This window comes from Zosterops lateralis (assembly GCF_965231275.1).
Source record: "Zosterops lateralis genome assembly, chromosome: W".
Lineage (NCBI taxonomy): Eukaryota > Metazoa > Chordata > Aves > Passeriformes > Zosteropidae > Zosterops > Zosterops lateralis.
Window position 1 is genome coordinate 6,917,154 of NC_139801.1, and position 11,890 is coordinate 6,929,043.

The 11,890-nt window shown below is 40.6% G+C and overlaps 1 protein-coding gene across 3 annotated transcripts in view; it reads right to left on the reverse strand.

Annotated features, from left to right (window-relative positions):
* The window catches only part of LOC310922286 (Golgi phosphoprotein 3-like), a 109,536-nt gene extending 99,840 nt beyond the window's left edge, over positions 1–9,696 (reverse strand). Inside the window, exon 1 of one of the 3 annotated variants that reach the window (XM_083882728.1) lies at positions 9,246–9,685. In XM_083882728.1, the coding sequence (XP_083738854.1) occupies positions 9,246–9,464 (219 nt within the window). In that variant the 5' untranslated portion in view covers positions 9,465–9,685. Of the gene's footprint in view, positions 1–9,245 lie in introns of all 3 variants that reach the window. The other 2 variants (XM_083882729.1, XM_083882730.1) reach the window with 2 other exon arrangements.
* Between the last annotated feature and the right edge of the window lie 2,194 nt (positions 9,697–11,890).

Sequence of the window (11,890 nt, forward strand, 5' to 3'; positions counted from 1 at the left end):
CCATCTTGAGAAAAAATGTAGAGGAGTGAACGCTGTTTTCAAAACAAACTACGTGCTTCTTTTTACCTTGCTTTGCTCTCAGAACTAGTTTTAAAGGCACAGAATTCAATATACAGCACAAACAGAACAGATGATTGGGGATACAAGCATTATAAAGTTACTTTAGGACATACCCTCTCCATGGTCACACAGGTAACAATCACAGGTTGCCTTGTGTGGATCCTCTCTCAAGCAGGGAGGCTTTTGCTCCCAATAGCAAAGACATTGGTCTGTACTGGCAGGGTATGGGACATTTCCTCTTTAAATTGCTGGAGGTCCTTGGACAGTCTTTCCATGGACAAGACACAGGCCCAAAGGGGAAAAGAGAGACTTTCTTTATACTTCTGGAGTTGGACAACCAAATTATCCACTGTTTGTTCTCCTTCCTTCCATGACATCACTGCCTATGAGTTGGCATATGATGATGGTGTGCTCTGCTCCGCAGGAACTTCCACCACAACGGTTGTGTACAGTGGACTTCATCTGAATCTATAGGGGACTGCTTGTTACTTGAATCCTTACAGAGTATGTCCAACACAGTTAATTCTCTCAGGTACTGGGTACCTTTCTCCATGGTGTTCCACTTGCCTTGGTGCACTGATAGATTGTCCTGGAAAAGATACTTTCCCTCACACTTGACAGGAGTTGCCTCCAGAGGCTGAGGATTTCTATCTTTTTCACAAACCCCTTGTCAATGCCTGCATCCCTGGACAGGGATCCCAGTTGCTTGGCTTTATTACCCTCTAGTTTCCAACTGTGGGCTACACTATCCCAGCATCAGAGCAACCAGATCACCTGGGGATCACCCAGATGGCAGCTGAAATCTTTTCACATATCTCGCAGCTCACCCGGGAATAGGAATTGGGTGATTATCTCTGGCCCTGCCTCTTCCTTCTGTTGTGAGGGCCCTACTTCCTCCTCATGACTCACTACGTGAACTGATTTTGTCTTGGATTTCTTCTCTATAGGGGCAACTGCTACCAGCATGGGTTGTCCCTCTGGTTCAGTTGCAGTTTGTGTGGACAGTACCTGTTGATCTGTTTTCCTTCCTCTCCCCCTGAGGGTGCCATCTAATGACAAGCAGTGTCCAATAAGTAGTAGCCAGGGCCCAGCACACTGCAATAAGTTGCCCCTCTCTGGAACTGCCACAGTGATTTTCTTTGAAATATTCTTCCACTTTATCAGGGTCCTGTATTTTTTCAGGAGTGAACCTCCAAACCATTGGAGCACAATACTCCTTTGAAAACTGACCCATTTCCTCTCACATTCCATGCCACTCATGACTATCCACCCTTGGGGCAGATCTCTGAAAAACCTCCCTAGAAATCTTTCTTGACTCTAAACACAGTGTGGACCACACTGAGGAGACCTGGCAGACTTAGCAACAAGAACATGCTTTCCTTAACATCCAGAGGGAATTCAAAATTCTCAAAAGCTACTGTAACAGGCCTGAAGGAGAAGGGGGTGAAAGGCTTGGAAAAATCATCCTCCCCTGTTCCCCCCACAGTCTGGGTATGATTATTAATGGATCTCCAAAGGTATAGCAGCCAAGACCAGGGCAGAAGAACAACACTGAATACACATCACAAATGACCCCCATTGTCCTTGATGTTTTCATGTCATAAACTGATATCCCACAGTATAGCAACAAAGTAATCCTGTTACCCTCCCTGCTCTGAAAAAGAGAACCAGGAGGAGCACATACAGGAATATATACAGGGTTAGGTATCACATCCACATGAAAAGATCAAGCAACATTGTGACCTAATACAACAAATGCTTAGATCAAATTTGTTTCCAACCCACTCTGACTCACTCGATCACTCCCCACTCTCCACCCCCCCCCCCCCCCCCCCACGGAGGAGAATTAGAGACATAAAAAGGCAAAGATCACAGGTTGAGATAAGAACAATTTACCAGAAACAGCAATGAGATAAGAAAACCAACAGTAACAGCAACAATACTAATAGCAGAGTGTACAAGATAGGCGATCGATTCACATGCATGATTGCTCAGCAGGGGACCTGGACTCCACATACCCTGGCCAAATCAGAAGGGTACCCACCCCATTCCTTCCCCCCTGTGCATGGCATGAGGTGGTATTAAATAACCTGAAGGTCCTAGATGTATCCATCCTGGCTGCTGCAAAAATTAACTGCATCCTGGCCAGAACCAGGGCAGTAACTTACAAGTGCTTAAAAGAATATTCAGCAACAGAAAGATATGCAAAAAGCTTGATGGTCTAATTTCCTGTTGTGATTAATAAATCCTGTAACATCCACAAATAGTATAAGACCTATGAATGTTTAACAGCTCTCCAATTACTAAGATCTAGCTTACAAGACATACTATTTTATTATCTTAATGATCCATCACAAACAGAAAGCAAAAGAATTTTTTTAATGTCTGATATGTGTATGTGAAATCATCCTGAAGTAACATTTTATGGATATTTCTGAAAGGAAAGAAAATAAATTACTGAAATTGATCCAAGACCTGTTTGCAAACTGGAAAAAAAACCCAGTTAAAAGTGGCACATGGTGAACTGACTAATATTTTTTTCTGTCTTTACTAAAAGTTATGAGAAAACAGATTGAGAATGCTGTCTATGCAGAGGAAACTGAGCCACACATTTACTCCAGACTAGCTTTCCCTTCCCATACTTTTAGTGGATAAAAAACTGAACATGAGATGGCAGTATGTGCTGGCAGCCCAGAAAGCCAACCTTATCTTGGGCTGCATCAAAAGCAGTGTGGCCAGCAGGTTGAGGGAGGTGGTTCTCCCCCTCTACCCCTCTGGAGTCCTCAGCACAGAAAAGACATGGGCCTGTTGGAGCAGATTTAGAGGAAGACCATGAAGATGATCAGAGGGCTAGAGCACCTCTCCTGTGAAGACTCTCCTGAGAGAGTTGGGGTTGTTCAGCCTGGAGAAAACTCCAGGAAGACCTCATTGTGACCTTTCAGTACTTAAAGGGGGCTTATAAAAAAGATGGGGATAAACTTTTTAGTAGGGCCTGTTGCAATAGGACAAAGGGTAATGGTTTTAAACTAAAAGACAGTAGATATAAGAAAGACAATAAGAAAGAAATAAGTAACTAGATATAAGATATTTTTTTTTATGATGAGAGTGGTGAAACACTGGCATAGGTTGCCCAGAGAGATGATAGATGCCCCATCCCTGGAAACGTTCAAGGTCAGGCTGGACAGGGCTCTGAGCAACCTGATCTTGTAGATGTCCCTGCTCATTGCAGAGGGGTTGGATGAAATGACTTTTGGATGTCCCTTTCAACTAAAACCATCCTATGATTTCCCCAATAATGCAAAACAGAAATGATTATGTGCTCTAGTACTTATTTGCTCTGTGAGTAGCAGTCGTTCTTGAATATATTATCTGTAACACTAATCAATTTAGCATTGCAAAGGTGGCCTGTTACTGTGAAGTTTAAGTAACTGAGATAAATGCTGCAGTACTTCAACTACTTTAGGATCAAAGAACACCTAAAATAACATCACTTTTTCTTTAACATAAAATGATGTTAACTTTTAGTTCCACTTCTAGCAATTAACAGCAATACTTTCTCAGCTATACTTCATGCAAAATGTTTTATAAAACAGCTTGCTACAGGAGAGGAAAAGGTTACAGCTTTGTTTTTTTAAGTGCTTAAAAATACTGAGAAGTATCACTAAAAAAGCTTTAACATTGTTTTTGCCTTTGTCTTACACTAGATAGCTTAACACGAAAGAAGGGATTACTACACTATACTCAGTTATCCATGAATAGATAATATAAGTTACAGATTAGCCATGCGAGATAACCACATTAGCTGCATACAGAACCATGAAATATAAACACCATTTCAACACAGTCAACTTGTATCCCAAGTGCTGCTTCCAAATCAGCATGTTGTTCTCCAAAAAGCACAGAAGCAGGATTTACTCAGCAGCACAGTAAAGAGGCACTTCACTGCATCTTGTCGCACATACCTCCTACCTTCTGCTAGCCTGTAATTTCGGTATGGATATGAAATTTAAAAAAGGACCAAAAAGACCTATAATATAAAAGAAAAAATTTTCATCACAGACATTCCATACTTTGTTGTTATTAGGCCCTAATCATTTTGCCATGGGAAGTGGTCAAATAACCATCCCTGGAGGTATTTAAAAGACATGTAGATGTGGGACTTAAAGACATGCTTTAGTAGTGGACTTGGCAGTGTTAGTTTAACGGTTGGACTCTATGATCTTAGGCTTTTCCAAACTAAATGATTTTACAATTTGAGATAAAGCATGCCTTTGTCAAAGTTTTAACACAATCATACATCATTCTTCGACTGAAATGCAAATTCCCAGTAGATGCCTCTTCATGTTTCACTCATTTGTCTCAGAAATGAAAAAAAAAAAAAAACAAACTTAGGAGTTTTTGAGTTGACATTCAGGCTGTTGCTGAAACTTTTTTAAGGGGAGAGAGGGAAGAGAGGAGGAAGAAAAAAAAAGATACAAAGATGCCTTCTGAAAACTTGTTTGTTACACAGGCAAAAAAATCACAGACTTCTGAATCCTAATATGAATTTCACAAAGGCAAATCTTAAAATCAGGGAAAATACCATTCGTATTTTGAATGTTTTCAAAATTCCTATTTCACCTTTCCAAAAAATCTTTTTAATTGGATTAATATATAAAATTAAGTAAGAAATCCAGCTACTCTGATTTTGTAAGAATAAAGAAACTACATTTTAGCATTAATCTAATCAACACAAAACAGCACATCTGAAGCAGGCAAACTAGCTCCCTAACAACATATTTCAATACAATGAAAAGTATCAGAGACGTTCACATGACAAAAAACTATGCTGTAACACTAAATCTTCAGCAATAAATTAAGTTTCTAAGAGCCAAACATGAGTAGCTAAGGTCCAAGAGAATTTCTATACTGAAGTGAATTAACATTACTTCGCTCTCACAAAGGACATTTTAATTTTCACCAATGAAAGTGTAAATAAAACTAGAAATATTTACTGCTGCAGCAGACTACAGTACGTGACAATTATTTCAGTATGTTATGTGAGTTTTCTTTCAGCAAATAAAGAATTAGTTACAGATCAAAGAAGTATTTTATCTTACTAAATATAATTGTCTGAACTACAGGTGTTGTTTCTCTATAGCTGCTTTTATTTCCTTAGTTGTGGCACATTGTTTCGAGGATAAGATCAGCTGTTTGCATTACTATATTTTAATAGATTCCCAACTTGTTCTGAATGAGAACTCAAAAAAAAAAAAAATCCCAAAACAAAAACACACACAAAAAAACAAATGACAAACCAACCATAATACCCCCTACATATATAAAAAACTTAAATGGAATGACAGCTACAGACAACCTAGCAGTCTCTCAGTTTTCTATGGGACTGAGTTACAAGATGTCTGGAAGAACTGTAATGAAAAAAGAGACCTGTATTCATCTCAACTGCCGTTTGTAAATCAGCTAACAATATTTACCACTTCATTCTTTTGGGAGAGGTGACCTCATAAGCTTCAGTAGTTCTACAGAATAGCTTCCCTTTTGCTATGGCTTTAACTGGTCCTACTACAATATTATTTTTAACCTAACACAGTATTTTGTTTCAGTAAGTATTTTTTATTTCTATAGCAACAGGCTATTGCTCTATTCTAAATAGAGGAACATGATTCCGTTTCCCAGTCATGTTTCTGAAGGGTTTCCAAATAAATTATAGATGTTCCTTTTCTTCTAGTGCTTCTGTTCCTCTAAGGACACCAGATCTGTCATGAACATATTTTAGCACATACCCCTTAAACCTATCTTGATCTTGAAATACAGAAATAGTTATATATACACAGAAGATACAAATGGAAGAACCATTGGTAAAAAAAAAAAAAAAAAAAAAAAAGAGCAACCAGCCCAGATACATAAACTACCTTTAACTAGGCCAAATGAAAAAAAAAAAAAAAAAAAAAAAAAAAAAAAGTTAATTTTGTTCAAGCATTGAGAATGAGATTGAGGTGTGCTGTGTTCGTTTTGGGGCAGCTGGACATTCCTGTGGTAATGCAATCCCGACACCTCTAGCAGGTGCTTCCAAATAGGGAAAGAATCTCAATTTACTTTTGACATGTTAGGAAGTTAGCTGGAAAGTTCTGTGGATTTCTCCTTGTAATTGGCTCAGAGCCAGCCCAGAAGTGTGGATTGGACTTCAAGAATGTAACTCAAAGACTGTTGTTACTCTCATTGGGCCAAGGGCCAAAAAGCCCACCTAAGCTATTAAGTACTAAAGAGAAAGAACAAAGGAACTCCTCGCTTTTCAAGGTGCTGTAGCAAGCAAGAGGTTTGTCTCTGTGCTGTGCTTGGCTTTGTTGTTTTGTTTTAGTATTATTTTCCTTCTTTATTAAAACCTTTTTGATTTTTCAAGGCACTCTCAATCACGCCGTCTCACTAATTATTATAGCTATGTTTCTGCCAGGCTGGCCCTCAGTGTGGGTAAAACCCATACATTCCCATGACTGCATGACTGCACCCATACTGCAGCAATAACACAAGACTTTTGTCTGTAGTTGTTACAACCATTCCACTATCCTGAAAGCAGGATTCACATAAATATATGTGTCCTAGAAACACTAAAGTAATCAATCCATCACTGTCTAAATCTGCCTGAAATTCTCTCTCCTATGCGTAAAGGTTCTGCAATCTACACTTAAAAATTATTAATGGCAGGTCTTTACATGCAAGCCTTCTTTAATAGAATTTACATAGTGTTAAGCCATATTCACCAGTGTTGAATATTAGAAGTGAAATTACCAAAAAAGACCCTCAAAACTAAATTATCAATGCAGTTCTCAGTGATTTTTTTGAGGAAAAAAAGAGGCTATTTTTAGGGAAACGTTCTTAGGCTAACTCAGACTATTATTTATTTTAAACTCAACACTAATTATTATCCTGTTGCAATAAAAAGGAAGGACATTATCAGCTTTAAATTTACTGGCTTTCCTTTGCCTTTCCCTTACACTTCATGTAGTTTCACAATTATACTTTCCAGAGCCTATATTGCTTTTCGCTGCTTGCTGTCATGACAAAAATTCACACAAATTTCATGGGAAATAAATTTTATCAGAAGTAGAAATTTTATTAAAAGCATTTCCAGATGCATAAAGTACCTAAGTTTTGCTAACTTATCATTAGAATAACAGAGAACAAAAAAACCCCTTTGAAAATTAATCTATAGTTTTATTTTAAAATTTAAATCATGGAGATTTTAACTCATTGAGACAAAGCCGTTTACATAGTGTTAGAAGAAAAGAGTACAATCAGACACAAAACCAAAATAAAAACCCCAATGGATCATGTCTAACAAAGCACAGAAATGGTGCATGCTGAGGTTTGTGCACATAAGATCCCTACCCTAGAGGCATTATCATCCCTTTTGTCTGACATCTCAGCTGCAAAATCTCAAGGGAGTCACAAATATATGTGCCACAGTAATCACTTAGCTACTTTTTGCATTCAAATAAATATTAGATTATCAGCAGTTTGCCACTGTTGCACTTAGCAACATTGGATGATTTACAATTTTGATGCACACCAATGCAAAGCTGGATTTTTAGGCCCAATGTTTGATATACTAGGTATACTTGCACCATATATTCTTTCTAGGCAGACAGATTGTTCCTTGCCCTTAAAGCTTTACAGCCTAATGCCTGCAAAATTCAGATTTAGCACACATTCATGGGGGGGGGGGGGGGGGGGGGGGAAAGGCCTGAATGATCATCCAGTCTATCCCATCTTCCTCAAGGCAAGACCTCCTAAGTAATCCTGACAGATATCTGTCTTGTCATGCTTAACTTACTTTCATGCAGCTATTCAGGTATGTAGAAAGAGAAATGTGCATGCGCACAAGCCTTCAGATTCAACAGATGGAAGAACACAACACTGAATATCTACTGACTTTATTAGGATGCCATGGCAAGGTCCAACTGAAAAAAAAATGTGATTACAGGAATATGGCCCAAAATACACAATCCAAAGGAGAAATAAAATATCTTATTGTGGCAAGTATATTACAGATATACAAACACACATTAAAAACCAAATGTTTAGGAAAATTACTCTTTAACCAACTTTACCAACCATCAAATCTATTTTAGATGCAGTGTAGAGTCAAAGAGCACATAACTAGGCAGCTTTCCCCCCATTATTCTGCATTCACAAACAGTTTTAGGAGACTTCCACCCAAATCAATGAACTGCTTCATTAGTTTACTTCTCACAAAAAAAAGAGGAGGTTGGTTAACAAAACTCATAATACATAAATAATGGTATATTATGCTTCACCATACATTGCATCAAACAATTGACAGGATTTTCTGTAGTGTGCATGCTTTTTATATTGATTACCTCTTTCAAATTAAACAAAAAATCCAGCACACTGGTAGAAATATACCTTCCTCAATGACTGTTATTAACAGTTTCATGTCACCTAATTAAGCTATAATACAGTAAAAATGCAGAATTACATAATAATGCCATTTCCTCATTTTGACAAACTTCTCATTATTTATGGCCCATTTTTGTCAAATGTATTTCCCCAAAGTTAAAGACATTTTTAACACAACAGTAGTCTGGAAAGTCTTATTTAAAAGGGCCACTAAACATACTAAAGCACCTGAGAACCCCATAAGCACCATAAAGTTGTGTCTAACAAAATACATAGGAGTACATAAGTCTTCGACATTAGAGTTACAGGTAAGTACAAGAGTACAAAAATATAAGAGGTCTAACCAGGGCCTCTAAGTCAACTGCCAACGCTATCAGAGGGTCCAGGTCCTCTTCCTCCTCCAAGCCCTACTCTGCCTTCCTTGAGATGCTACAAATATTAGAGCCCTTCTGCAAAAATCCTGCATTCAAAGGACAATCCAAAACCTCCTACAGGTTTCCTTCCGCTCAACATCCAATCACCTTCCTCACCTCATCCTAAATCCCGAGCCTGTTCCAGCACGCGCCCCTACCCCTAAGCTACATAACAGTCCACGGTCACCCACAACGCCTCTGCCCCAAACCTACAGCAACGCTTACCCAGCAGCATCCTTGCTCCCATCCCACCCGCGCCCTAGCGCCACTTACGTTCCCCATCAACAACCTCCGTAAGCCCCCGAATAAGCAGTATCCCGTCAGCCACCCCCTACTCAACGCGCCCGGCCGCACCTCACGGTCCTTGAGGCCCAGGAGCAGCACCTCTTCCATGAGGGTGAGGCGTGTTTCTTTGGAATCGCCCTTCTCATGGTCGCCGGGCTCGTCCTGGCGGACTTCATTTTCAGGGCCGCCTCCCGCCTCCCGCTCCTTGGCGGCAGCGGCGGCGGCGTTGCGGGAGGCCTCTGTCCGGCGCTGCACCAGCCCGGAGCTACGCTGGGTCAAGGAAGTCATGGCTGGAGGCGGTGGAAGGTCAAAGGCCTGCCACGGGGAGAGGAGCTTGGCGACAGATCGGGAGGGGGAAAAAAGAAGAGACGGCAGCCACTCCTACCTCCGCCCTAGCCGCACCGGGGCAGCGGCCGGCCGGGGGGAATCATGGGGAGCGGGATTCGGCCGAGGCAGGAGAGGCGGAGGCAGTGGCGGTGGGAGCCGGCGTTCCCCGCCTGCTGCGGCCGAGCTGGCGGAGGTGACTTCTCCTCCAATATGGCGGCGCAGGCTGATGTCAGTGGAGGATGTGGTAGTGGCAGGCGGGGGGGTACGACCGGAAAGTGCCGTGGACGGGAGAAGCCCCTCACGGGGCTGGAGCTATGGACGGAGACCGTCAGGGATACAGCCCTCTCAGCCTCAGGGAGTACAGGTGGTGCCGGCTGTTATTGACTGTTACTAATCATTACCCGGGGCTGTGGAGGACGGTTAATCCAACGCTCAGGGCGGAGGGGAATGGAGGCTGGACAGCCGGTGCCCGCCGCGGCAAAACCCGGGAGCTGGGTAGTACACTCTCATAAATGAATTTTTTTTTAAGTGCTTTATTTACAACCTTAAGTCTGCTGGATTTCACTTTTAGCCCCAAGTCTGATTGCCCATGCAACCCCCAGGAATAAATGCATCTACATATATATATATAAACTCAGCAACTAAACTCAGGTGAGCACACAGAGCTCTCCACAGTCTTGACTTTAAACCGAATAAATGGAGTCCATCTCTGCTGTCAATGAGGCATCTTTTCAAACCTTAAGCCCTTTTGAGTGTGGCATGCCAAAAACTCAAAACTGAATTATTAAAAAAATATGGCTATTGATCTAATACCGATATCCAACTATGACGGACAAAGACTCTCTAACAGTTTAAAGTCAGAAAGTGTATGTTTATTACGACGCCGGGCAGCGTGCGGGATAGCTCCCAGAAACACACGCGCAATTTACAGATCATCACAGGGTCTTTTATGTACAGGAGTATTGAATACCCAAAACACAAATGCATATTCATAACTGGTACATCCCATTCCCCGCTTCCTGTGGTAATTACCCAAAAAGCCATTAAGCATGCGTAGTTAGTTCTTTGAAATGGGTCGGTGGTCTTTTTTATGGGACGGAGGTCTCAAAATGATGAAGTAAGAAGGGTCTTCTTCGCTTTCACTTTTTAACCTTTTAGTGTTGCATGACAACTGAATCCTGTTTTTCCAGGACTGTTTGATTTATGATTGTATTGTATTCTTGGAGTCTATTGATTAGTCAGAATGCACAAACATAGTTTGACAGGCTTCATGATTTATCAGTTCCTTAAATGCGGCTTCTGTTAACAAAGGGGAGCTTATCTATCTTACCTCAGCAATATCTAGTTTAACTAAAGTCCTTAATTCTTCAAAATTAATGTTTCATTCCCCACTTCTTTAAAGTGAGTAAATTCCTTTACTCAATATATAGAGTCTTCCTCATCTATCCAAGCCATACAGCTAGTGTCTCTCAAGACCAAGCCATACACCTTTGATAGTGAAGTTAAGGCTGCTACTCATCGTAGCATCCTCCAATTCCAAACAAGTATCACAACACATAAAACTAAACTTATACTAACCAAAATAAGCAACACAACTATAGGGTGGACTAAGGCATTTAGTATACCGGTTGCTGTCGGAGACCACCCAAAAAGCACATCCCACCAACGATGAGACAAATGTTCCTCAAGCCTTTTAAAAAATCCTTTGATGGTCTCTGTGCCATGGTGAATTGTAATTAATGTCGTTTTCCCCCCTCTCTAATTTCCTTTAGGATTTCTCTCAATTGGGAATGTTTCATCAATTGAGCGACTAAAGTCAAATTCATTCCTATGGGCACAGGCAGTATCTTCTGCACAGTGGTTAGATTAGTCTTTATATACTGATGTGATATTACAGGTGCCCGATAGGAAAAATCACATCCCTTAATTCTAACAAAATTGCAAACACACAAATTGAATTGGATCTCATTTACAATTTGGTTGTCTATCCCTATGATAGGGCATGCTGTCCTTAGACAGACACAACCTTGTCCTGTATACACCAGTGAAGTTTTCTGTTTGCCTGTATGCGTTTCAAAGTGACAGATATTCTGGTCCGTATCCAAACAAGTGTCTTTGTCACCTTCTAATGTCCCTTCACATATGTATCCTAACTGTCTTTTCGCAGTACAGGGCTCTAGATTAACAGTTTGCCATTTTCCTTCAATTTCTCGTGCCCACATCCTGTGTTCAGAAGGGTACAATACAGTTCCCTCATGATTTAATCCTAAGGGGACTATTGGATGTATTAGGTCCACTGAGGCACCATGTATAGTTAAAACAAAGGCTGTCACTATACTAGTCACAGGGTTATAGGTGAAATTGACCAGCACCCACCAAGACTGGAG